At 41.1% G+C, this 27,381-nt stretch overlaps 1 protein-coding gene across 1 annotated transcript; it reads left to right on the forward strand.

Annotated features, from left to right (window-relative positions):
* The first annotated feature begins 605 nt into the window (after positions 1–605).
* RIF1 (replication timing regulatory factor 1) lies at positions 606–27,178 on the forward strand. The gene is made up of 35 exons (XM_026052157.1): positions 606–712; positions 1,279–1,357; positions 2,041–2,137; positions 2,343–2,473; positions 2,957–3,051; positions 4,349–4,538; positions 5,794–5,886; positions 5,986–6,124; positions 7,139–7,290; positions 8,531–8,651; positions 9,572–9,745; positions 9,980–10,090; positions 10,375–10,437; positions 11,057–11,157; positions 11,592–11,678; positions 12,455–12,528; positions 12,639–12,819; positions 13,773–13,880; positions 14,161–14,310; positions 15,581–15,680; positions 16,767–17,031; positions 17,830–17,872; positions 18,232–18,434; positions 18,887–18,986; positions 19,366–19,509; positions 20,249–20,391; positions 20,761–20,850; positions 20,962–21,016; positions 21,495–24,218; positions 24,404–24,550; positions 24,791–24,868; positions 24,961–25,076; positions 26,054–26,207; positions 26,469–26,577; positions 26,823–27,178. The coding sequence occupies exons 1-35, from the start codon at positions 606–608 to the stop codon at positions 27,035–27,037; spliced, it is 6,939 nt and encodes a 2,312-aa protein (XP_025907942.1). The 3' UTR covers positions 27,038–27,178.
* Positions 27,179–27,381: the final 203 nt, after the last annotated feature.

Genomic DNA, 27,381 nt, shown 5'->3' on the forward strand with positions numbered 1-27,381 from the left:
CCCGATGCACCGGAGCTGCGCTTCCCACAGCACCAGGGAGCAGCGCTTCCCGATGCACCAGGGAGCCACACTTCCCACAGCACTGGAGTCGCGCGTCCCAATGCACCAGGGAGCTACGCTTCCCAACACACCAGGGAGCCACGTGTCCCGCAGCACCGGAGCCATGCTTCCCAATGCACCAGGGAGCCGCGCTTCCCAATGCACCAGGGAGCCGCGCTTCCCAACGCACCGGGAAGCAGCGCTTCCCAATGCATGGAACAGCCGCGCTTCCCAATGCACCGCGGAGCGGCGTTTCCCACAGGGCTGCACAACCCCAACGCGCAGGAAGCGCTGGAAGAGGAGACACGAGGCTTCTCGTCCCGGGAGAGCTCAGGGGCGGAGTCCCGCTTGGCGCCGCCCCCGAGGGGGAGGGACCTCGGGGGCGGCGCCAAGCAAGGCGCGGGAAGCCATCCGTAGCTCCGCGCTCCGCTCGATAACCTCGTGGTTCGGCCGCGCGTCCCGCCCCTCGCTCCTCTCCCGCGCGCCGCCATCTTAGCCCGGGAGCCGGCGCGGGGCGCGCGGGGCGCCCCCCCCCCCAACACCGTCCCGTTCCCTCCGCCGCCATGATGAGCGCGCCCTCCGCCGCCCCCAGCCTCCTGCCGCTGCTCGAGACCCTGGAGGAGCCCGCCGCGCCGCCGGGGGACGTCACGGACGCGCTGCTCACCGTCGCCAAGTGAGCGCGGGGAGCGGGGGGGTGGCCGCCTGAGGCGCCCGGCCCGGCTTCGCCTCGTGCGGCCGCGCCGCGGCGTAAAACTCGGGAGCTCCGTGACCGGAGCTGCGCTGCCCTCTTTATTTTCATGTTTAAAATTGGGCTTTTAGCTTGTTATATCGCCGTGTGAAGTTTATTGGATTTTTTTACAGCATTCGCGGGAAGTTTGCCCGAAACGTTTGCCCAGGAATGGGTTTTATCGAAGGTGACAAGTGAAAATCTTCGTGTCTTTTATGCTCCAAATAGCGCAATGCCTGATGACTTTTCTCTTAACATATTAGGATACACATGCTTAAAAAAAATTATCATCATGATAGGCTAATTGTGTGGTGATCAGTAGCATTGCTCCTTTATATGTCCATAAAGGAACTTTCTTAAAGGAACTTTCAACTTTCTGAGGAAAACAGATTTATATTTATTATAACCCCCAGATTTAGACAGTCTCGTGGGTTGCGTGTGGCAAGAAATGAGCTCCAGTACCGCATTTAACATTTGTGAATGTTGCTTGTCTTCCTCTCTGCCCCTTCAAGTCGCTTGACTGGCGAGGAGGCCAAAGAATTCACCGTGGAAGTCAGGAGACACTTCTCTCGCCTGTGCAAAGCACTGAAGGTATATGTCTTCTCCTTGCATTTCCACGGTTTATTTTAATGAACAAACCAAAGAGATGTTTAGGTACCTAAAGAGATGTCCCGGTAGCTGGTCAGGCTTAGACTTGGATGGAATTCAAGCAGTGCTGATTTGAGCTAGGGATTGGTAAATTTTCCTTCCCATTGTAGAAATTACTGTAGAGAAGTAATTCGGAGAGTCTTGGATGAGTTGATGCTGTGTTGTGCAGTCAAATCTAATATTCCTGAAAAGATGCAGTGTGTTCTGCCTATCCTTAGAAACACTTGGAGAATTTGAATATGAAGTAAATCTCAAGGGATTTGGAATATGCAGGTTGCTGTTCTAGACCTTTTTTTTTTTTTTTTTTTTTAATATCCGATTGTAGACATTTAATAACAGTTAGGGAGTTACGTAGTAATACGTAGTAATACATGCATACAAAAGAAGTAAAGAATTTCTGGTATTTAGCACATTTTAATAAAGATGCCAAAATTAGTTCTAATTCCTTTGAATCCCAAATTCTTTCAGTAGTTTGGGTTATACACAAACAGAATAGCTTAAATATATCAATATATTTTCTGTCAAGTGTTCTGACAGCTCTTTTCATTAAGCAGAAGTGTTGAAATTAAGACAGTTAAAACTTCATAGCTGCTTCTGTGACTTGAGACTTTAACTTATTTTTTTAGGAACACATTTCTAGTCAAAACTCGGAGCTAAGTAATGCAGCATTACAGGCCTTGGGATTTTGTGTTTTTAATTCCAAGATTACATCTGAATTATCTGGTAAGCAAGCTAAAACTTTCACATATTTGGTAATTTAAAAATATATAGCAGAGCTCCTTATTTCTTTGTTACCATATGCTTTAGTTTTGACTTGGAGTCACCTTGCCTTGGTATTTAACTGAGCATAGTGACCTGAATGAAACTTGCTAAGAAGTTGATTTGAATCGTGCAAGCAGAGTGTGAGTGCTGTGCTTTCTGCTTTCAGCAACAGAAGTAAAGGAGCTGCTTTCTGCAGTGAACAACATTGCCGTGAAAACTTCAGACAAAAACACTCGCACTCGAGCACTTTGGGTGATCTCTAAGCAGACATTTCCTTCTGAAATTGTTGGAAAGGAGGTAAGTTTCTTAACTTTAGGATTTTGTTTTTCTTTTTTTTTTTTTTTTCTCCTCTTCTGCCCTTGGTTGCCAAAGGAAATGCAACTTCATGCAATTCCTTGGTCACTTTTCACGTAGTAACTTTTGAGTCTGAAGGTGGTTTTCTGTCAAATTTGACAGGTGGGTAGAGGGCCCATTTATATGAAGTTCTTGGAAGCTTTTTTTTAAGCATGGATACTCACAGAGAAGAAAGAGTTCAAAAACGTTTGCTCTGTTTGAGGGAAAACCTGCAACATGAGCTTAGCAATTGTATTAGATCCCAGGGAAGCTGCATGGGACAGAAATGTTACGATGCTCTGTTTTTCTCAGATTTCTAATCTTAACTGGACCTGGGATAATCCAATGACTAGGCACGCTCATGGCAAACCATATTGCACAATTCCTGTTGCTTATGGAAATACTCATATTTTTGATACAGTGCTTACTCTCCTATTTCTTCCTCAGGTGTCCAGCATCCTTTCTACACTGGAAGCAATCCTTACTAAAGGAGATGTACCTTCCATGGTCGTTGAATACGAAGCACTGAATGTTGTGATACGGTATGTGCACTGCAATATTTGGAATTTTTGGTCTTTTGAAAAACCATTGAAACAATATTAGTGACTTCTTGGTCCAGTTTCTGGCCTTTCCAGCGCTCCTGAATTGCTTCATCTTCAAAGTATTATGTTAATGATAATATGAAATAACTGATACTGGCACAGAAAGTAGTCAATGTGCAGATGAACTTTAATTGCTTTAACTTTTAATGGCTTATTTTGTCTTTATTTGGAATTAATTCTTTTTTTTTTTTTTTAATGGGAAATGTCTTTTAAGCTTAATCTCAAATAAAGCTATATTAAATCTTATTTCCCCCCTGTCTGGACTATAATAAATAATAAATTCTTGAACTGGATGCATCCATCTAGTAGAAACAATTATTTTCTCCCTTTCATTTTAATACATCAGACTTCCATAGCAGAGAGTTTGGGTGTTACATTTTCTGCTTTTTCTGTTTACTTTGTATTTAGCTGCCCTTTACATCTGAGTAATTCTACTATATATAATTTTTGCATATCTGAAGTGCAGTACAGAAATACTTTTGATACTTTTTTCACTCTTTTAGTAACAGTTTCATATCCTTCTACAGGATTACAAAAAAGATTCAGTTACTCTATCCAAGGCAAGAGTTGTACTTGAAAATAAACTTTAAACAGATACTGGCTGTCAAATTGAGTGAAACTATTGGTAAGAGGATGCTGTGCTTCAGAAGTCCTTAGGCTGATGGCAGTTTTAATAGAATGGTCCTTCAGCCTTCACCTTAAAGACATGAAACCTTTTCTTGAACAAAATTGTTGAGAGGCAGCAATTTTCCTTCACATGGTGAGAATTTTGTTAGCCTTAATGATAGAGATTTGATAGGCTTGAGCCACAGAGAACACCTGGGAAATTGTGTCCCTTCCAGAGAGACAATCTTCTTCCTACAGGCAAGTTTGAATACGTCAGGTACACCTGGCACTGAAAGTCTCATTAAACATAATTATTTTTGTCTTGCTGTTCTTGAGCAATGAAGCACTATGGACACTTGACAAATCTACTTGGGGTCTGTGCAAACCTGTGTTCCTTCTAGGTTCAAGCTGTCTTTCAAAAGCAAGTGCGTATTGCTTTATAGCCTGTTGGACCTGATCTGGTCTGTGTGAAACATGTAAGGAATGGTTGATTTGCAAAGTGTACTTGGTTATTAATGACAAGGAAGTGATTGTATGTTTCCTTCAGACTTTTTGTGCTATGAGGACAGTGATAAATATCAGGAGGGACATCTGAATTACTTTTTTTTTTTTTTTTTTTTTTTGAATTCAGCTTAGTGGAGCAAGCACCAGCCCAGATGGGAGAAGAGGCCGTGCGGTGGGCAAAGCTGATCATCCCTCTGGTCGTCCATTCTGCTCACAAGGTGCAGCTGCGCGGTGCCACTGCGCTGGAGATGGGCATGCCCCTGCTGCTGCAGAAACAGCAGGAGGTGGCCGCGCTCACCGAGCACCTGATGACCACGGTAAGTGCAAATGTTAGTGCCAATGTTGGGCTTTTCTCTGCTCTAAAGGCAACGCCTCCAGTTACTTTGTTTTGTTTTTATATATAATATAAAATCTAGTAGAGATTTTTCAAGTAGCTCTTTGCCGTCACTGTGCATTGACAGCAGCTACATGATGACAACAATTTTGACAGAAATAGGAAGATAATGGCAATGTAGTTGCAGCACCACTGGAAAAAAAAGAAAAATTAAGGTTCTGCTATGAGTCACTGATCAGGATAATAACCTGTGTTTTTTAAATGGCCTTTATCTGTTATAACTTTAACTTAAATGTAGCATCATTAAACTTTATTGCCTCTTAAAATGATTTTATTTTACAAAACTATCATAATAGCTTAATAGCACTCCCACTCTAAATTATCTATCCCACCTTCCTGATCCAAGTAAGGATGGTTAGATTGGGTTGTTCAGAGCCTTGTTGAGTTGACTTCTAAACATCTGAAAGGATAGAAATCCAATGTCCTGTCTCTGGGCAACCTCCAGTGCTAATCACTTCCGCAGTTTAAGAAAAAGAAGATGTACAGGTTTGGGTGGGAGCTTGTTGTTTTTCCCTCTTTTGCCCAAGTGAAATTTGCCTTGTTGAAACTTGTGACTGTTTCCTCCAGTCTTCTCCTCAGGTGCCTTTGAAAAGCATCTCGATTCTTCCTTATATCCCTACTGTAGGTAGTGGAAGACTTTGCATTTGCCTTTCATGTTTCTGAGATTCCAGCCAGCATCTTTCTCAGGCTTGTTGAGGTCCCTCTGAATGGCAGCCCTGCTCGTCATTGCTCCAACCTGCCTAGCTTGGTGCCAATGACAAACTCACTGGGGTGCCTTCCATCCCTCCACGCAGGTCGTTGATAATGTTAAATCATGTTGAGCCCATGGCTTCAAAGCCAGATTCATTGGCTTGTAACTCCCCAGGTCTTCCCCTTGCTCTTTTCTTTTTCTCCCCTTATGTTTCTGCGGTTTCCTTGGGGATCTTGTTGCTAATGTACCTGTAGAAGCCCTTTACGTTACCCTTAACATCCAGCATGAACTGCTAGCCTCACTCTATATAACAATAATCAAAAGTTTTCAAATGTTCGACTGATCTACTGGTAAATGCAGCATGGTTCAGAATAGTATCTTTCTAATTGAGAAATAACATTAAGTCCAGATTCTCCAAGAATGATGAACAAAAGTACATGCTTTTTAGAATATGTTACATGTCAAAAATATTTCTTTTTGTTTACAGAAGTTAATTACAGAACTCCAGAAATTGTTCTCTACAAAAAATGAGACTTATGTCTTGAAATTATGGCCACTGTTTGTGAAACTGCTTGGAAAGGTGAGTAGAAAAGCAGTAAGTTTATTTCCCCAAGAATTAATTATTATAGATCTTTGACAACATAAATATCTTAACTCCTGTGAACATCTTTATCTTCAGACTCTGCATCGTAGTGGAAGTTTTATTAACTCATTGCTGCAGCTGGAGGAACTTGGATTTCGTAGTGGCTCACCAGTGGTAAAGAAAATAGCCTTCATTGCATGGAAGAGTCTAATAGATAACTTTGCTCTAAATCCAGGTAGATTTAAAAACAAAAAGCTAACACATGAACTGTTTTTTCTATGATCATGTTACCTAAATGGAAGAGAATGTATTTTTTTTCTCAGTTTGGTAGTGATCAACTTTATATGCATAAATAAAAGTGAAATATATATATGTGTATATATGTATTTTTTTTAATTGAGAACTAACTTTATTTGTCCACTTCTATTTTAATTTTGTTGTCAGGAGAAGTGGTTAAAATTAAGACCTCGACTTTATAACAGTTTGAACCAAAGAACAGTGAAATACGGAAAACATTATTTTGTAGATTTTATTTTGCTTTGTATTGGCTGTTTGAATAAGAGCAGTGCTTCAGGTCTTGAGTAATTTATGGTGTTGGCATTTGTGTTATGTGTCTTAGTCTGAACAACAAGAATTACATACTGCAAAAGCAGTGTGAGCAGTTTCATGTTAATTGCAGAGGGATGTGTTCTGCTGCTGCTGAGTTTGCTGAAAGTTTCTGCTCTTTGAGCACTTGGATAAAGTTGAGCAAACTTCTGTCCAGACTTGCTTTGCTATTCCTACATGATAGGAAGATTAATTTAAGTAATCTGTAAGGTATATAAATGCTTCAGTGGTAAATTATCATTTGTGGCTCCAGTATTCTTTTAAAATCATTGTCTCATTCAGTAGCTAGTGCACATACACATATTACTGATTTTTTTCTCTTTTTTTTAATTGCTAAGCATGAATGAATATCTTTTTTCCATGTTTACATTAGTATTCAGCAAACTTCATTTCAGTCCTGATTTTCAAAATAAATACCTGCTATTTTTGAAGTCATTCCGTAAAGCTCTAAAAGGGGCCAGAAAGATTGGTGTCTACGTCATGTATTTTATTTTCACAAGTTATTACACATTGTATTTTAAGCTAAAATACATTAGGAAGAGTTAGGAAGAGACATTTAGTTTGGAAAATGTTTGCTATTCTTCTGCAAATCATTTCTTAATTACATTGCTTTTTTTTTTTTCTCCCTCCCTCTCCCCTCAAGATATACTGTGCAGTGCTAAAAGGTTGAAGTTGTTAATGCAGCCCCTGAGCTCTATCCACGTGAGAACAGAGGCTTTGGCCCTGACAAAACTCGAGGTCTGGTGGTATTTACTTATGAGACTGGGACCACAGTTGCCTGCAAACTTCGAACAGGTAAAAAACTGAAAACAGTCGTGGAATAGTCATAAAGCCTGTGTTGAGTGTGTGAAGCCAAATCTTCTCTCAAAATATTTTTTTATTTCTATTCCATTCAGTATGAAAATGAAATTGTCATAGAGGACTAAATCAGACTTAGCTTGTGAGTAAATCAGACTTACGCTTATGAATAGGATGTTTTAATCTATGTAGGTAGAGGTATTTGGGGTAATGCTTGCATTTCTTCTAAGGTTGTGAGAGCTGAAAGCATGTTGGCATGTCCTGTGAGCATCTGAATGAAGATCTTTGCTCAGGACATATTTGTTGTAAACCTAAGTGGATTGTGTAAGGACTACTTTATCTTTTCACTGAGGAAGTATGTACTTTACAAAGTCTGCAGTAGGAAAACATACCAAAAAGAATGCAAAATATTTAGAAAGTGACATAGAGCAGTGACCCAGGTATACTTTTCTGTACAATTCACAATCAGTCAGGCATTGCTTTACCCTTCCAAAGGAACATCCAGTGAACAAGGAGAAAAACAAACCATTAAGATGGCCTGTTCACAGAAATGCTGTGAAAACCTTTTTTTTTTCTTTTTTTTTTTTTTCCTTGTCAGCAAATATGTGGGATACTAAAAAGGGAGTCTATATCTGTTTGAACAGGTGCATTACAATTACTTAAGGAACCTTGTGTGTGACTTGGAGGGGCAGGAGGATTAACTTTTATTTTTGTTTTCCTGAAATACTGTTTTTGGATTGTGCTGACTTGAAATAATATTCAAGTAATCCTTCAGGATTCATCAGTGTCCATGTGGAAACATAATTTCTGTCCTGTTGAGACAGGACGGGCCTAAGTGAAGGTTTCTCTATTCTGTTCACGATGGACTTTTGGAGGCTTAGAAGACTTTAAAGCAGTGCCTAGGTAGTTGCCTTTGATAATAGCAGTAGTCAGACTTGTTCTGGAAATGTGATTTGATAGAAAATGTGATAATGTTGTTAGTACTTGCGTTATAGGTTTTTGAACCTATTAGGGTTTTGAATTTCATTAAATTTCACGAAGTGAGGGAGAGGGAGTCCATTTACCTTTTTAATTAAGGTACAATTAAATCACTTCTGCAGTGAGCTTGGCTTAATCTAGCCTTTGAATCCAGCAAAAGGCTACTAAAGCAACTGAGAGATTAGAGCATCTCTCATGAGGAAAGGCTGAGAAATCTGAGACTTACTCCTGTTTTCCCTGGGGTTTGGTGTCTTTGCAGGTCTGTGTACCGTTAATCCAGAGTACTCTAAGTCTAGATTCTTCTGCTGCGTTGCAAGGAACGCCTTCGCGTGGCCCAGCCAACCAGAGCTTGGCCTCAACAAACCCTGCACAGAAATCAGGTATCAAAACACAAGCACCTTTCCAACTCTATTTCAGCAACGGGAACTGATATGTTATATTAAATGCTCTTGAATTGAGTATTGCAGGATTTAAAATATTGAATGCTTATCTGAGAACTTAGAGGTGGTGTCTTAGGCTAGTTAATAGAGACTGTATAACAGCAGCTTTGAAACTCTGTTTCTCAATATTTTTTTGGTGTAGCCACTACTTGTGTATGCCATTTTCAGTTCTCTAATATTTGCACATTTTGCTTGAATGAATATTGTGACTCTGTGTTTGGAATACAGCTGTAATATTGGTTCTTCAAATTTATGTTAAATACTGTCAAATTGAGCTGCATATCAAAAAGTTACAGAGCTGCCTTTCTTTGTACAGAGCACCCAGGAATTTGGGCCTTAGGTAACTGTAGGCTGCAGTAGGTAGAAACTGCAGGGACACTGTGAGTCTCCTAGAACTATAAATCTTCAAGTTGTTCCTTTTAACAGGAAAATTAGTTCGTTTTAATTTTGTAACATTCTCTTTGAAATCTGCCAGTGTCCTGTGTGTCTGGGGCTCTCACACTCAAATATAGGAGCTTTTAGTAGACATGCCAATAGAAGTATTAGTAGTTGCTGTATAACAGCAACTTTCATTGAGACACCTTTCTTTAAAGGAGATAAGAATCTGAAACTTCTGGTAGGATTCTTTGGAAGATACGTATGTTTTAAAGATACATGTTTATTGCTTATGTTAATCTAACTTGGGATAGGAGTTCATACTAGATGTCTGTCAGAAGTCCCTTTCAGCCTATATTATTCTGTGATTCTTTTTTCATTTGTTTGTTTTTTGTTAACTGTGGAGTTTTGGTCGGTGAACCTTTCCTTTCACTTGCTTCTAGATGAAGTACTGACTAATGCAATTTTTCAACCCCCCTCTCCAGCTCCATACCCTTTTGGAAGCCCAGCCACACCAAGGATGAACTTGAGTTCTGGTGCAGCAGGAATGGTCATGATTCCTTCCATTCAGCTCCTGGGAATCGAGATGCTGCTTCACTTTTTGAGGGGCCCAGAAGTTTTGAATTTTGCCAAGGAAAATAAGCTCGTACTGAGTTTAGGTAAATGAGTTACATTTTTTCAAATTACTTCTGTGTATTCTGAAAATTGCTACTGTTACTAGACTTAAAGATGTCCATTAATATCATGAAATGCTTGAAATACTTAAGTGTGAATTGCCATTCTTTCCATTGTATCACATGCTTAGAGTGTTGTTCGTACTTTTTTTTGAGTGTTGTCTTAAAAATACACCACAAAATAACAAAACACATCCTGTAAATCTGCTCTTCCTGCAGAGCCTCTTCAGTACCCACTGATCAGTAGCCCGTCTTTCTTTTGTAAGCATGCCAGCACACTTATAAATGCTGTTCAGGATGGCTTCATTGCAATTGGAAAAGAGGTTCCTGGTAAGAGTTTAATGGATTTAATGGTGAAATGAGCATGATGGAGTTTTTTGTTTGTTTGTTTTTTCTCCTCTAGGAATAGAGTTAATTTAGGGGAGGGGGAAAATAAAGGCGCCACTATTTGATAATACTCTGGTGCTGATATTGTTAAATGGAACTGATCTGGCTGTGTTTGAAGGATCAGGTTGTGACTTCTGTTAAACTACAGAATTTGACTTAACCTACATTTTAACTTGAGTCTGTTCAATGTTTTTATTATAAACTGAATTAGAAATGTTATCTTGCAGATTCTATGCTGAATGTTATATGGCAGGACGTTAATGGATATGTAAAAACAGCTATCGAATCAGGTAAAAATGTGTTTTTATTGGTTATTGCAGACTATTTTTTTATTAAGATAACTCTGAGAAATGTTTGTTTAATTACATGTAACTGCTGATTTTTCAGTGTCTTAAGTTAATATTAATTTTTTCTTATATGACTGCAGCTACTTGAAAATTTTGTCTCAGTAAACGTAGTCTTTTCATGGTTGTATAAAGATAATTCTTTCATATTAACAAAAAGGCCGTTGATTAATAAAGACCTTAGAAATGCAGAATGTTCTTAATACCAAAGTTTTCTTGCACTGAAAAGTCTAACTGAAAAGTAGGGTAAGAATCCAGAACTACATATATTGCTTGAATGAAGTAATACTTGACAGCATTTTGGAACAGCAGTATTAAATTTAAGAGTGTGCAGCAGTCCATGTTGAAGGTAGGAAGCTTTAATAAACTTACATTTCTTTCTATAAATTTTTTAACACTGTTCTTAGAGCAAAGACTTGGTATCTGATTCTGTAAAGTATTTGGCGTATATGAATAGCCAGATATGTTTGTAGGATTTGTTTCAACTTAAAGTGCGTTATATTTAATGATGGTCAGAGTGACCATTTGTCAGTTCTGCTGTAACTGTAAATGTACATTGTTTTAGGAAATAAGAAAGAAAAGCAGGGATCTGAAGTACTGACTATGTTGCTACAGACCTTAAAAAACATTGTTAGATCAAATTCTCTTCCTATGCCAAAAGTCTTGGTAAGTCAGATGTGTATTTTTTATCTCATATCTTTCTGATTTCTGAATTCTACTTGGTGGCATTCTTGTGTCCTATGCATCAGAGCCAGCTCTTTATAAGAGCTAACTAAGGTAACTGTAATCAACTTATGCTGTGTTGCTTACAGATTTCATAAAATGTGGAATTTCCTAAAATGTTGTGGGTGTTGCTGTGTGGGTTTTTGTTTGTCTGTTGTTTTTTTTTAAAGCTTTATTGGCGGTGTTTACCATAATAGGCTTGTGATTCCACTTGCAGAGATTTTGCTTTAAAGAGGAGCTACTTTTATGATGGATTTTTTTTGACTTTTTTATTAAGGAGGACTGAGTGTTACAGTTTTGCTACTATTTTGTACTGACAAAAATATCTTTCCTAAGCTTCAAAGTATTTAAATGTTTCCTCCTTTTCCCATCCTTAGTCCCTCATTGACATTACTGTTAAGGAGTTGCCTGCAAAAGTCTTGGGGTCACCAGCTTATCAGATTGCTGATATGGATCTCTTAAATGTAAGTGTGACTTTATTCCAAATCTTTCTCTATTTATGCTTAAAGGCATTAGGAAGTCTGTGTGCACAAAGATACAGAGTACAAAAAACACTATAATTCTTAACCATTTAAAAAGAAATGTTTCTAACTTTAGCTATAGTATAAATGTTGTTCTGCTAAAATGCCAGGATTTTTCACCACTAGTTTTTATTTTGAAGTGTTGTGACTGGTAGTCTCCTATGATGTACTATTAATGGTTAGAGATTTCTGGCATGTAGTTTTATGTAAGGATCACAGAACCCCAGATTGGTTGAGGTTGGCAGGGACCTCTAGAGATCATCCAGTCCAACCCCCTGCTCCAGCAGGGACACCCAGAGCACGGAGCACCCGGTAGCAACCAGGCGGGTTGGGATGATCTGCAGAGCAGGAGCCTCCCCAGCCTCTCTGGGCAGCCTGGGCCAGGGCTCGCGCACCCTCACAGTGCAGAAGCTCTTCCTCACATGGAGATGGAGCTGCCTGTGTGTCAGCTTGTACCCATTGCCCCTTGTCCTGTCAGTGGCCACCCCTGAGAAGAGTTTGACCCCATTCATCCTACATCCTTCCCTCAGATACTTATACATATTGATCAGATCCCCTCTCAGCCTTCTCTTCCCCAGGCTAAACGGGCCCCACTCACTTAATCTTTCCTCATATGATAGATGCTCCAGTCCCTTAAGATAATTCAATATTTAAGTGAATCAGTTATTTCATTTGTTCAAAGAATAGACTCTTTTGATCTCTTAAATTTCTTTTACAAGGGAACACCAGCTTTATTCTTAATTCAGCTGCCTTTCCATAATAACCTCTTGGAGCAGTGTGTAACAGATGAGAGGTATGTGCACTACAGTAAAAATTACTGTGGTTTTTGTTCACTTTTTAAGCGTGCTTAAAACACAAAACAAAACAAAAAAACCCCTTTCTTATGTGACTTTTTTCCTCTAGGTTCTTCATAATCTTGGAAACCCTTGTGGGCTGTGTTTTATCTGGTCCTACATCCCTACTGGCTTTCAGTGAATCGCTGTTCTGCATTATTAATCAAAGTGCAAAGCAGGTGGAGAACAAGGAGCATCTCTGGAGAATGTGGAGTGTTGTTGTTAACCCGCTCACCGAATGGATTAATCGGGTATGGTGTTGGTGTTTTGCCCCCTACCCCTTCTTCCTCTGTCATCCCCATCCTTCCCAAAAGAAAATCATAGGGAAAAAAGTTGTGCTGATCTTTTAATATATCTTTAGGAATTTGGTATCTTCGAGTGATGGTGAAATTGCATAAACCTTGGTAGTATTTGTGAAAACAGGATGCACATAGTAGTTTTAAAAGGTTTGTAGTTGAAGGATGCACATTGCAAAGTGAGGTAGAAAAAAAGGAGGAAGGTAGGAATGCTGATCAAAAGTGAGGTTAAAATGACTGTGATCAGATGAGTAATCATTGTTCTGTACAGTGTGCTTAGAGCATTGGGATTTTTTCCTTTTTAAAGATTTCAAATGTGCCTCTACGTAAGATTTGAGACTTCATTGTAGCCTGGTTGTTGTGAAGGATGGAGACTAGCCCTTCAGGACCTCTTAACCTTTAAATACTAAGCTTGCTTGCTGTTTGTATGTTGACTTGCAAGATTTAAGTTATTAGGATAGCCTTTTCAAGTAATAAAAACCCTAATAAAAGCCATGTAAACTTCAGTATTCAACCAGTTTTGCAGGCTATTTGCAAGGAACACAATGACTTTAATGTGAGAATTGTCAAACTTATCACCATGTAGTCAGTGGACCTAAAAAATCTTTGGAGATTTGAAAGATGTTATTTTTAGGTGCTTTAAATAAGTTGCTAGCATCGTTTACTGCCACTGACCTAAGTAAAAAGTAATGTTGACTTCTGTTTTTTTGTCTGGGGTTAAGGAACTGCTTTGGAATTAACAGGTAGTGCCTCCCCCTTCTACCTCCTTCTCTAATTAATAATGGCTAATCTCGGAACATCATAAGTTAAATAAAACTTATGCAAAATTTAGGTATAAAATAATGCATTTAGAACAGTCTTATCTAAATTTTGCAGTTTGCTAATGCAGAGTAAACTTCTTCTTGCAGACTAATGAAGTAAACCAGGGAGATGCACTGGAACACAACTTCAGTGCTGTCTATAGTGCGCTGCTGCTACCTGTATTCCATATCTTCCCAGTTCCAGATTTTCCACAGGTAACAGAATTGCTGACAGTGACTGGAAACAATGGCTTCATGGAAATAATGAAGTGCTGTCTGATAATATCAGGATAGAGTTTCCGTTTGTCCATAAATGTGTGCGTGCATGGCATATATTTAAATATGTATTATATATACACACACCCACAGGTATATGTATATAGTTCTAAGGGTGAAAATCTCAAGTTGTATAGATTTTATAGAAGAAAATGTAAAATAATAGAATTATTTTTATGCACAGATGTTGATATTTATAAACTTTTTCTTTCTTTAAAAGCCAACGATGAAGTCCTTGTTGCACACGTGGTCAGACCTGTATAGAGCATTTGCTCGCTGCGCTGCTTTAGTTGCAACAGCAGAAGAAAACGTATGCTGTGAAGAACTTTGTGCAAAAATAATATCTGGGCTAGAAGGTGAAATTCCAGTAGTGAGTATAAACCAGTGATACTGAACTATATAAATGTTTCAGCAAATATATTTTGAATTAGGTACATGTACACGAACATATGAAAAGTTTTAATGTAGCATTTTCTGTAACTTAAAAATTGGCAGTGGAAGGGACTGAAAGCAGTAAGAAAATTCTTTTTAACCAGTCAGAATTAAAGAGTTGTTCCAAAAATGGATCGGTAGAAGAGAGTAAAAGTAATCATAACGCTTTATTATTAAAATAAGCTAAGCAAATCTTGTATTTGGCTTCTGAATATGTAGGTAATACTCGTTTAGTGAGTGTCATTATCATAATAAATGTGATTTGATCAGTTGAAGTGAATATATGATGCAACTTAAGGTCGAATTAGTCAATACAAAAAAAAAAAAAGATGCCTTCATTAGGAGGGAGAGTAGAGGAGCATCATAGCATTTGAAGAACATAGTTTGCTGTATTCCTTAAGGGGAGAAGGAGGGAGGGAGGATACTGTGAAAGGAAAAAATAAGAAAATGACTAAGAAAAATAGAATCTGAAAACATGCTTTTTAGCGGATTACATCATTACAGCTGCTTTTAGATACTGCTGTGTGCAGTATACTAATCCTGATGATAGAGTTCAATTTTCAGAAATAAATAATTATTCATTAAGGCAAACTAGAATTTAAAAGCTTCAGTATGTAAGTTGAAACTAGACTTTTCTGGCCCTTCTTTTAAAGCAAGCAAAACTACTTGTTTGGTATAAAAAAAGAGAAAATGCTTGACATCAGTCTCTTCGTGTGTCCTAGAAACTGTGCTTTCTGAGTGTAGCTCATAATGAAAATCTTGCTGTTAATGGTAAGGCCAAGAAAAAACAAGATTTTGTATAGTAAATGAAATCACTTGCTGAAATTTGGCATGTTCTGCTAGACAGCTAGTACATCAAACCTTTATGTTTTTGATGCATCATCTTAAATCTAATATCTGCCTATTACTCTTTTGCCTTTTTAGAAATATGTATTTTTGCATTTAATTCTTCTAGAGAGGGAAGGCAGAATCTCTGCTTTATGCAGATGTGCTTATTTTAAATCATAAACCTGATTGTGCAGTCAATTTTCATCCATTTCTCTCTACTTAAAAAATTTGAAACTTTTGCATTGCTGTCCTCAATGGGCAACATCTTGGTGTTTTTTGTTTTTTAATTTTTATTTTGTTTATGTGTGTATTTTCTTTTCTTTCTTTTCGTCACTGCAATTGTTTTAAAGGTTTGCTAATGCCTCCTGTTTCTTACTCAGGTCTCTTCAGTAACAGAGGGTCTCACACATGTTATGTCGGTTGTGGTGGACTGCATCAACTTTGCACCATATGGTACTAAGTATCAGCCAAAAATCAGATGTAAGAAGATATTTCAGTATTGTGCTTTTGTCTTTTTTGTTGTATTTTATTTTCCTGGATTGGTTGAAAGTTGGAATTTTTGTATGTTCGAAAGTGATCACAGTAAAATATCAACTGCTCATATAATGTACATATTATCTAAGTACTGAAGAGATGTTTAAAAGGTCTAAAAATATCATCCAGTGTATTTGGTATCTGTTCTTAATTGTTGAGCCATCAAATAGTTCATTCAATTTAGCTTGATAGAATACAGCACATGTAAATTCATGTGAACGCGGGGGCTATATTCCTTTCCATTTCACTCTAGAATATAGCTCTGCTTTAGTTTGAGGATGTAGTCGATGTTTCGGCTATAGCTTCTTTTTTTTTACCCATGAAATCTGCCTCATATTTTATTTAAACATGCTTGGAAGTAGCAATGCTTGATCTTAAACTATAATCTAACTATGAATGATCTAAAATGAATGTTAACTCCTTAATATTACAATTGTGAGGCTACTGTTCATGAAGCTACTTTACAAATTTTGAAGAAAATATTTGCGAGGTAACTGCAATTCAGTTTTATAAAACTGAAGGTTTGTGGGGTTTTGTTTGTTTTTAATTTCTCTGACTCATCTGAATATGAAGCTAGCTGGGCCTACTGAAAGAATGAAATGCTTCATTGAAAGCCTTAATGAGGAAGATTGTGGAGAAACGTTTTCATTCCAACTTCCTCATGCCCTCCCTATCTTTGAGATAAAACTTAGGCTTGTTGGTTAGTATCTCTACTGGGGTTGCCACGTTTTAGGAGTAGAGATTAATGATACTTAAAAGGATAGTCATTTGCATGACCGACCATAAGTATAAATTAATCGGAATTGTATCTGTAGTGATAACAGAAAGTAATGGATTAAGGTAAGTCGTCTGTTATGTTTGTGTGATAAATTGTTTTTTTGTAGGTGCAGTTTAGGAATCAAAGTTCTGCTTCCCATGTAGAGGAAAAATGAGAAGTTCTCGTATGTTTACTTTTAATATATGTAACTTAGAAATCTTAAAGCATGGAAAAAAAGAGTGAAAAATGGACTTTTAAAAGGTCTTTTCTTTTAGCTCCGCAGACACCTACAGACTGGTCTAAGAAGAAGAAGGAGCCCCTTGGAAAGCTTGCCCCTCTATTCAAAATCCTGGTGATGTTGGCAAACTCTTTCCATGCGTTCAGTTCCAAAGAAATCTGTTCAGAAACACTGGTCTCTGTTGGTTCTTCAATTATTGCTATTCTTCACAATATCATCAGCCACGTTTCGTTGCCTTCAGTGATTGGGACTATGTTTGCAATGTTTTCAAAACCTCTGTCAGTGTTTTATGAAAAAACAAAGTGAGTATTATTATTCATGTAATTTTGTGTAGCTTGTGATAGTAAGAACTTTCAGCTCCTGCTAAATTTCTTTTAGAGCACAGAGTATTTTGCTTAGTCTGAACCTAGCTAGGAGGCACCTTTCTTGTAGTGCCCCCAGACACTGCAAACAGAACGTATCTGCCTGGGAGGGTCACTGATAACCTGCTGCTTCCTGTAATGACTCTGTATAAACCAGGGTTGTCAGGTGCCAGGGTTGTCTGCACAGTACTACCCAAACTGGATGCTTCAAATTAGTCTCTTGGGAGTTAATGACATTATCTCCACTTCATTATATGTAAATTGAAGATTTCGGTCGTGATGTTTCATTTCATTAGAGATGGCCACTGAAAATTATATTTAGAAGCTGCACACACATAAACATAATCTGAAAATCACTGTAAAAATCATCCAGCTTGAATAAATTCCTCTGTCAAGGTTGAGTTTAACTATACCACTCTCTCCACCTCCCTTCTCTGCCTCTGAGCAAAGTTTGTCTCGGAATTACTTGTTAAAAGGCAGATGTTCATGTTGGATGCATGTCTTTAAAGGGAGGAAATACGGTACTAAAGTGTAAGCTCAGCTGAAAGTCTTCAAGCCAGGAGGTTTATAACCCTCCAGGGAGGAGGGCTGTTGCTGACATACCCGACATACCCACATTGTGTGTTTGTCAAGTTGTGTATTCAGACTTGTGTGCACTGTTTTGAGTGTGTCTTCAGTGATTATGTTTGGGATAGATGAAACAGCAGAATATTTCATGACTTCTTTTTGCTTTGACAGGCTTGCTGATGTCCCTAAAGCCTATAATAATCTTAACAGCAAGGTAAATTTCCTGGAGGGATAGCTGGAGGGAGGGGAATGTGGCAGTCCAGAGGTGCTTTTTCTTGCCTTTCATCCAGTATTGTAAAGAAAATTGTAGCAAAAGTAGGGAATTAATTTTTAAACTATCTATATTTTCCTGAAAAGGTGGCTAATATGATCAGCTTAGATATTAAACACGGTTATATCCAATTTCTTTGGAGTGAGATTCTTTGTGTGGCATGGTGTTCAGACTTGTTTATGCGGGCCGTGATATCCTGTAGGGTAACAATTCTCTCTGTATTAAGAAAGCTCTTTTTTAAGTAGTAAATATATGCAACATCAGAATGAAAGACTAAAAACACTGCTTCTCCCCTCCCTCAGCTTGAAAAATTACTGGCAGAGATCATCCTGTGTTTACAGTCTCACTGCACTGGCTCCTTTGACAGTGAGCTGCTGAAGCAGCTTTCTCCCTTGCTCTGCACACTCTTCCAGCACAAGAGCAAACAGATACGCAACCAATGTGCCAACTTCTGGAATGCAACGTTTGCAAAGGCGACATCGTTAACATACCCTGAAGAATTAAAGTAAGATTTTTTTTTCTATATTGTGTTTAGCTGTGTCTGTGAAAAACAAAACAAAAACCAAACAAACAGAAAACGCACAGTCAGTGCAATTTTAGGCAGATTCTGATCGTAAGAACTAGATTTGGTCAAGTATGTGTATGTGGAAGTGTGTAGTGGTATATTTGACTTGTGAAAGTATCTTCATTCCTGGAGTTAAATGTGCAATTTTATCCTCAGGTGCTTAGAAGAAGGTCTTGTAAGTATTAAAATATCCTGGAAACCCATGTGTAGGGTTACCCGACTGCTAAAGCCATGAATTGTAACACAAGCGAGGGAGATGTTAAGTTGGAGATGAGCGCATTGGCCTTGTTCTGTTTGCCGTGTACGTTTTGTCACTGTGAGGGCTGGTGTGTCTGCTGGGTTCGCAGCGTGGTTCCCCCCACTAAATCAGTCTCAAATCCTGTGTCACGCAGAGCGGTCCTGACTCGAGCCAAGCAGAAAACGCCGCTCCTGCTGCCTGGTTTTGAAAGCGTGGAGATAGCAGAGGAATACAGTGGCCCCTTCTCTGATGCAGTAGGTATTCTGTTGATCCCAGTGAGTGCTCCATTGTGTATAATGGGGGGAAATGTTCAGAAGGTTTCCTGGGGTGCCAGGAATTCTGTTTTGCGGTTTTTTTTCCTTTTTTCTTCCCGCAATTGGCTTGCAGTTGGTTTGTGTTTGAAGTGGGAAGCTGGGCTGAACAAGGCCTGATGGGAGGCTGAGCCAACTCTTAATACTTCTTGCAATTTAACCTTTGGATGCTACCAGCCTCTTCACAAACTTTTAACATGTCCTTTACATAATTTAGAGAAAATAAAGGAGTCAGAAAGATGAACACATCTCAGGAGAGTTTCATGAAACTCAAATTCACTTTTTTCGTAGCAACACATTTTGTGTATTTTTATTTTAATAGATGGAGAATTCGCAATGGGATACAAAGATAAGTGGAATGGAAGTAAAGTCAGCTCGAAAACGAGATTCTCTGTTGGCACAGACAAGTGAATTAAAAAATGAAGTAAAAGACAAGACCAGTAATGTTCAAGTAACATCTGCAAAGGTAAGATACTTATGCATAAGTACAACAAATCAGATCCATATTTTTTCTACAGTTGAATATTTAATACTGTTTTAAATTCTTAAAGTTATTGAGTCATCTAATTACTTCAGTATTCAATCTTTTCTTTCAAATTTAAGCTCTATAGCATGTTCATGTAAATTCTGTTCAAATTCTGTAGTAAGTTTGGAGACTGCTGAGGTTTGAGGGGCTCTGGAAGGCTGCAATCACATGCACAATTCATGACAAGCTCTAGTGTTGGGATGCTTGTTCAGTTTTCATAGACTAGTGCCACATGCTCAGAGCTTAATTCGAGTCACACTGTCAGAGTTGTAGAGAGAGAAAGGCAGTTTTTCTTCACTCTTGTTATCTGTAAGATAGGATAGATTGGGAGATGTCGGAACAGGAAGCTTGGGAGATCTGTTGAGGGATATCAGCATTTTTTGTGAGATTTGAGTGGGGTTGAGGCTTTAAATTTTAAGAAACTAAAGGAAGTGCAGAAGCTTTCCTGTTCATATAAGGGCAGAGAGGAAGGGTTGCAGCATCTCTCCCTTGGGTGATGGGGGAAAAGTCATAAGGTAAACCAGCACCTACGGGGGGATTTGTGCTGGCTAATGCTGAAAGATCCACCGTTACTTATTTGAGAGTTCTCTGAGAGGATGAATGCACCTCAACTGGGGAAGCTCTGTCACCTGCACCTGAATCTGTCTCATTTCTAATCCGGCTTTTTTGCTTTCCACAGCTGAAACTAGAATTTTCTTCTGTGAAGACTAGAAGTGAGATAGATTTGGAAGAGGAGAAATCTGCTGATTTTGTGTTTATTCCTCCAGAAGCTAAAGCAAGAGTATTGACAGAACATCAAAAAGAAGTGCTTAGGTCAAAGAGGTCTGTAATCTATTCTGTTTAAACATACTGAGAAATGCCCTTACATCATGAGGATATCAAATGGACATAACTTGAATTCCTGTATCTCAAGCTACTATAAGCAGTTATGTTTCACTCTTCCTTGCAATTTTAAAAAAAAGTGCTAACAAAATTCCCTGTTTTGCTACACTAAAAGCAACCAAATTGGTCTCTCATCTGCCTTTCGTATTTTGATCACTTATGTATGATGTGATCTGCCCTTAGTTTGATACTGTAGGCTTTGCACTTTTATCCCATGACTCTTGTTTGAAAAATAAAATAGAAGCTGTCACTTTTTTGAAATAAGTGACAAAGAAAAGGGTTTTCTCAAACTTCTTTCTCTCTCTTCAGATCTGACATTCCTGCAATGTACAACAATTTGGACACCTCACAAGACACTACTTTATTTTCTCAGTATACTCAGAGCCAGGAAGAGTCTTTGTAAGTAAAGGTGGCCAATGTATGCACTGAAAGTGTCCCCTCTTTCTTTTTTTTTTTTTTCTTCTTCCCCTCCCCCCCCCGCACTTCTAATTTAATTAACTTTTATTTTAGAGATAAATCTTCTTTAAAAGACAACACAAAAGAAGATATGGAAAAGAAACCTCAGGTAATTTCTTACTATCAAATGTTACAAAATCAGAAGCATAACCACAAGTGATATTTTCTTTGTATTAGCAGCTGTGATAATGGGTAGGAAAACTCTCAGCTGGCTAGGATAAGTCTGTGCTTTTTAGATTGGATTGGTAGCTCTTCAAGCAAAACCACAAATGTAGCAGCTCTCCGGATTCTTTTTTCCTTCCTGTCAAGTAACCTGTCAGATGCTTGTTGCAGGTTTGAGGTTGTGCTCTTTCTCTTGCACTTCCCTTCTTTTTTTCACCTTTGAATAAAGTTGGTATGGGCAACATCAGTTGAAGAAGCCCTGTCTGTACTCGAGTGCCAAAAAAAGCAGAGTAATACCTGGCAGTGTTTAAAAATATTTTAGTTGTAGGTTTGTTTAAACCCATTAAAAAAATTTTATTAAAGTATTTTGTAGTTATTCTTCTATATAAAAATCACAGTGCTCTGCTGTGCTTCCTTTTGGACAGGAAGAAGATGCAAAGAGTGAGGGCTGCCTGGATGAGCCAGATGTAAGCATGGAGGACTGTGAATCCAACAGTGCTCTTGACGGTGCCATCGATGTGAAAAACGGGCCCCTTCCCCACACAGAGGAGAGCCCCGCTTCAAAAAGCACCGGGGAGCTCGAGGAAGGAGCTGACGCGGTTCTGAAGGAGCCATCGTCTGGAGAGGAACTAGAGAAAAGCGCCGTGGAAGCGGCTTCAAATGAGGCCTCGGCAGCGGGAAGAGAAAACACCTCCAACGTGAGCAGCAGCTCGACCTCGAGCGACGTGATCTCCGGGACGCCGCAGCCCGCGAGCCGGCGCCAGTCGTTCATCACGCTGGAGAAATTCGATAGCTCGGAGCACAGACCCTTCAGCGTTTCAGCACTGAGCAGCTTGTCGGAAGTTCCTGGGAAGGCTGCTGGGTCAGAGAAGCAGGAAAATACGAATAAATCCAAGGTTGATGCTAAGGCAGAAAAATGCGGTGAAGAGAGTAAAAATGCTTCGAAGCCTGAATCTGAAGAGATAGTTACTGCAATACGGAGGCTGACTCGCAGGCAGAGCAAAATTGAGCAACAAGGAAATAAGCAGCCCAAACTTTCAACCAAAGCAGACAAAGAGAAGAGTAGCCAAGAGCCTTCTGTTCCTGTCAGTATGGAAAATAATCCTGAGCTAGTGGAAGAAACGGAACGTGTTCTGCTTGCTCAGTCTCAAGCTCTCCGCTCTACCGATGCAGAAATTAAAAAGATAGAAGATACCCTAGCAGAAATGGAAAAGATCAGGGCATTGGATGCAGACTCCAAAGAAAATAAACCCCCAGAGAGCACTGCAGCATCTGACCAGGTAGCAGGTGTCGATAATCAGGTCCCGCACGTGTCTCCTAACCCAAAAGCGCTCAGACGATCGTTAAGACGACGGTCGGAACCCACAGAAGGCGCCGCAGGGAGCCAAGATAAGGAAAACAGCCACCAGAAGAAAGACAAGCGTAAAGAAGACGAAAAGTCTGCGCAAAAGAAGGGCCCACAGATTAAAGACGATGTGTCCCAAAAGCAGAAAGCAGCAGAAGCTGGAAATAAAGCAGAAGACAATGCACCCGAGAGAGCCGCTGCAGAAGGCTCTGGCTGCAGAGAGTCCTGCGCTCCCAGGGGTCCCGAGGAGGAAGAGAACAGGAGTGCCAGGAGGCCGGAAGATGCCTCGAAGGCTGATACAGAAAGCCAGGACGCCAGTTCGGATGTGGCCGCTCAGAAGGTGGTGAGGGAACGGCCGCGGTACCACACGAGAAGGGCTTCACAGGGGCTGCTCTCCAGCATAGAAAACTCAGAGGCCGATAGCTGTGAGGTCAAGGAAGAAAACACAAGGAAGAAAAGATCAGGGAAAGTGAAAAATGATGCTCTAGAAGTTAAATTGAAAGAACAGGTGCCAGAAGGGCACGGCCATGAGGTTTCTTCTCAGGAAACTGAAAGGAAGGCTGCAGTGGAAGTGAACAGCAGCGAGCTAAGCTGCGAGGCCAGCACAGATGCTGCAGCCCCGGCTGAACCTGCTCAGCTGAAAACCCAGGCGGTGCAGCCAGGCGTCAGCGAGGCCCCGGGACCCGCCAGCCCCAAGGCCTCGCCTGAGGCGCAGAGTGCGGAGGGGGAACAAACCACGACCGCTGGGTTGGCCGAGTCTGTCAGCAACCCGCGTGCATCTGAGCAAGCTTTGAAAGCGGCCGAGGAAAACAAGTGTGCTGGAAAGCGGAAAAGCGCAGAGGATCCTAGCTCGGGTGTCCCCCCCGAGCCCGTAGCAGGGGCACACGCTGCAGGTGCTGGTTTTTCCCCTTCGCAAATACCCGAGTGTCAGCACAAGAGAAGCAAGAGGACGAGAAGGGCACGGAGCTGTGATTGTTGCGTAAAGGCAAAGCAGCAACTGAAGTCGTTAAGTGAAATAAAAGTTGAGATTGACACCGAGCTGAGCGAGTCCCCAGCAACCCCTACTCGGGCAGCCCCGAATACCTCAGAGATGTCGGGAGATTCCAACTTGGAGGAGAGCTTGCCCATGGCCCCGTGTGCCATGAGCACCCCGTTGCTTCCCACGGCGGAATCAAGCGTGCTGAGCTCGCCAGGAGAGACAGAATCCAAGGAGAGTTTGCAGGGGAATTGTGTCGCAGCCGAGGAGGATCTGGAGGGTGACGCGGCGCGTGCGGCAGGCGGCAGCACCGAGCCGGTGGTGGAAGCAGAAGAGCCCCTGGATCAGAGGGACACGGGGGAGCCGCGTCCCGCGGAGCCTGCGGCGCCGGCTGAGCCCGCGCTCCGGGAAGGGGACAGTCACGAGGCGCCGTTGGAGGAGGCGCCGTTGGAGGAGGCGCCGGCGGCCGCCAGCCCGGCGGGGCAGAGGGAGATGGAGGAGCAGGAAGCCGAGGAGCATCGTAAAGATGAAATCAGTGTGGGAGAGCCTTTCAGCTTGCAGGATGCCGAGATGAAAGAGGAATTGATAGAAACTGAAATTCAAGTGCCTGAAAATGTCACCTTAGATCAAGAAGGTGCAGAAGGAAACAGCAGTGTGGAATCCCCTGAAAAGCCAAAAGATCTTGATCCTTTAGTTTTAATTAATGAAAGCCCGACTGGTGTGCAGGCACGCTCTATGTGGTCTCCTTCAGCATCTCCATCCACCAGTATTTTAAAGAGAGGTGTAAAAAGAAATCAAGATGACGATTCCTTGTCACCCGCTAATAAGGTATTGGAATGCATTTCTGTGTAGTAACTGACATGCCAGATCCCATATGCAGTGTGTGTGCCGAATTACTGACTGTTTTGTCCTTCATTTTAAATGATCTCGTGCTAAAGGTCATTTCACCCGAGGGAGATGGTTTGAGTTCATACTGTAACCTAACCATAAAAACGCCTTCTCTCTCGAAACAGATTCGCCGAGTGTCTTTTGCAAACCCCATTTATCAAGAAGGTCTGGCAGATGACATAGACAGGAGAAGTCCCGTCGTTAGATCCCATTCCTCAAATGGTTCACCGTCCTCACGAAGCCTTAAAATTTTATCTAACATTCAGCCTAAGGTAAACTCTGTCTCAAGTGTGTTCTGTATGTGGCAGCTCCTCGGGCTCTCGCTTATGATGGACAGAAAGCTGTGTGCACCCTGCTGTGTGTCTGTAGTTTAAGAAATACTGTTACAGGTTCTTTGTGTTGAGTGAGATGTCTCTGAAAAGAAAAATGCTTTGAGATTAGGGTAGCTAGAATCTGATAATCAACTGAATTCCTACGATCCTGAGAGATTTTTTTCCTCTTTTTCTACCCAGCATATTACCACTCCAACCAAAGGATTTCTGTCCCCAGGATTCCGTAACCTTAAATTTAAGAGCTCAAAGAAGTGTTTAGTAAGAAGTGCTTTGGTTCATGTATATATTCTATTTTTTTCTGGATTTGTTTGTGGGATAGTTAATTTAATAATTTTCCTGTATTTTTCAAGATCACTGAAATGTCCAAAGAATCGCTGCCCTGCTTGACAGAACGTGTGTATCCTGCCTTAGTTGGCTGTAAAGCACCAGTTGATATAATTTTACCTCAGATTACATCAAATATATGGTGAGTGGGTTATTGCTGCTGAAGATTATATTTTAATAGAAATGAAATTCTCAGATTGAAGCTACAGAAGTGTTTTTTTTTTTCTGATGTAGGATGTGATGACTTACGGAGACGGTTTTTAAAAGGGGGGAATGGATGGACTTAACTGTTGTTACTGGTGTTTCTTGTCAAGCTGTGAACAGCTCGTTCCTGCGATCACAGGGAGCATCTCCCAGTAGGTTCATGTAGCACCCTGTGCCGCGTGCTCTGGGTGTCCCTGCTGGAGCAGGGACGTTGGACTGGATGATCTCCAGAGGTCCCTTCCAACTTCAGCCATTCTGGGATTCTGGGATTCGAGGGAGAGACTGATCACAGTGGTCTGTGGCGAGAGCGCTTGGACTTTCCATGGATTTCTGCTGATGGCCACAGGCTCTGTGTTCCCAGGCGCTGCCGGGAGCTCTGCAGGGGAAGAGGGATGCTCAGAAAACGGCTATTTCAGATGCACAGAAGGTTGTACAGAACTGTCTCCGAAGCATAAACACCTACCTGGCCTTCCGTAAACCTGGAATGCATCTTGTCCGAGCATCCCCTTTCCTTCGCAGGACACCCAACAAGTGCAGTCACCTGGTTTCTGATAACAAATATAAAAGCCTGATAACGTAGGTGGCGCCAGACTTTGCAGCCCTGTAGTGAGGGCAGGGTGAGGTGGCCGCCTCGGGGCGGTCAGCTTTATCTGCTCAACCACACGGAGTTTGGGAACACCGTCCGGAGTTTGGGGACACCGTCCGTTGGATGCAGGGCGAGCTGCAGCAAGACCTGCCTCCCCACACAGCAAAGAATGTTGTTTCCCTTGCTTTTTGTCTCATTTGTCTGTATATTAATTGGTCTGTATGTTCACATAAGATCTCTTCCTGCTGCCTCATCACTGGGAGATGGGACATGGATTCTAGACAATAAAATAATAAACTTTTTAACCTTTTTCCCCCACCCTTCTGCAGCGCAAGAGGTTTGGGGCAGCTCATTCGAGCGAAGAATATTAAGACAGTGGGTGATCTGAGTACTCTGACAGCCTCGGAAATCAAAACTCTTCCCATCCGCTCTCCTAAAGTTTCCAACGTTAGAAAAGCTCTAAAAGGATATCATGAGCAACAGGTAAAGTTCAGTAGTCCTCAAAAAGCCACTGTGGCAGCCTGATAACTGCTCTGTCTGGCATAAGGAATTATTTAACTTTTTGAACAGTGATCTCCATCTGTCAAAGTAACATTGTAATTTAGTGATCTAAATCCCTGAATGTTAATATAGTCATAATGTTCTGTGAATAACTGTTTAAATGTGACCCACCCTGCTATCTCAGTGTGGTTTGAGGGGATTTTTTTCTCTGCCTAAAATGTCTCTCGCTCTCTACATCTCCAGGTGAAGTCTCGAGGGTTGGAGGAAATCACAGCGCTGGAAGACGCAGAGAAGCCAATAAACAGCACAGAGGATAAATCGTTTTCTGGGGATGAAGAGAAACTTGCGACAGGTAACTGTGTTGAGCAAGAAGCTGGGAGGACGGGTGGTGGTGCTGGGAGCTGAGGGGCTCCACCAGTTCCTGTGTCCCTGAGGAAGGGAGCCTTTAGCTCGGAGGTGCCTCTCGGATGCTCCCTCGTAGTGTCAACAGCCTCAGCACGTTTCGTGGGAGCACGTTCGTTCCAGCTCCAGCTGCCCTTGGAAGGCTGCCCTGTTACCTGTTCGATACCGACCTGCTGTCCTCCCTCTGCTTTCTAGACCTGGTGGAGCCGGTTGTGTTGACCAGCCCTCCCGCCGCAGACCTGCTGAGCCAGGTGGAGGCGCTGGCCGCTCGCCTGAGCGCCGCCGACCTCCACAGCTACCCGGGCAGCCAGCTCTTCGAGATGCAGGAGAAGCTCGTGGGCATGACAAACTGTATCATGAAAAACCTGCAGGCCCGCTGGAAATCGCCACCCCATGAAAGTTTCGAGTAGCTGCTCATCATGTCTAAGCAAGGAGGACTTTGTTACAATGATTTTCTTTTTTCTGACAGCCTGCTTTTCATATTGAATTGCTCCATAAACTGTGCATTTGTACTATAGAAAAATTTTTAAGAACGATATGGGCAAATGTATCGTGTTTGTTTGGTTTTGTGGGATTACTTGTTCCATCGTAGAGGTATCTGTATCATATCGCTATGCATATTTCTTTCAGGTGGTGAAAGAAAACTTACGGGGTGCAATAGCACAGACTGTGAACCCAAACCAGCAGCGTCGTTAAGTTATTTTTTGCAATCCGAAGTGTTCTTAGTCCTCGGCCCGTCAGTGCCTCCCGTTCC

This window comes from Nothoprocta perdicaria, unplaced genomic scaffold (genome assembly GCF_003342845.1).
Source record: "Nothoprocta perdicaria isolate Ctin4 unplaced genomic scaffold, notPer1 scaffold_84, whole genome shotgun sequence".
Taxonomy (NCBI): Eukaryota; Metazoa; Chordata; class Aves; order Tinamiformes; family Tinamidae; genus Nothoprocta; species Nothoprocta perdicaria.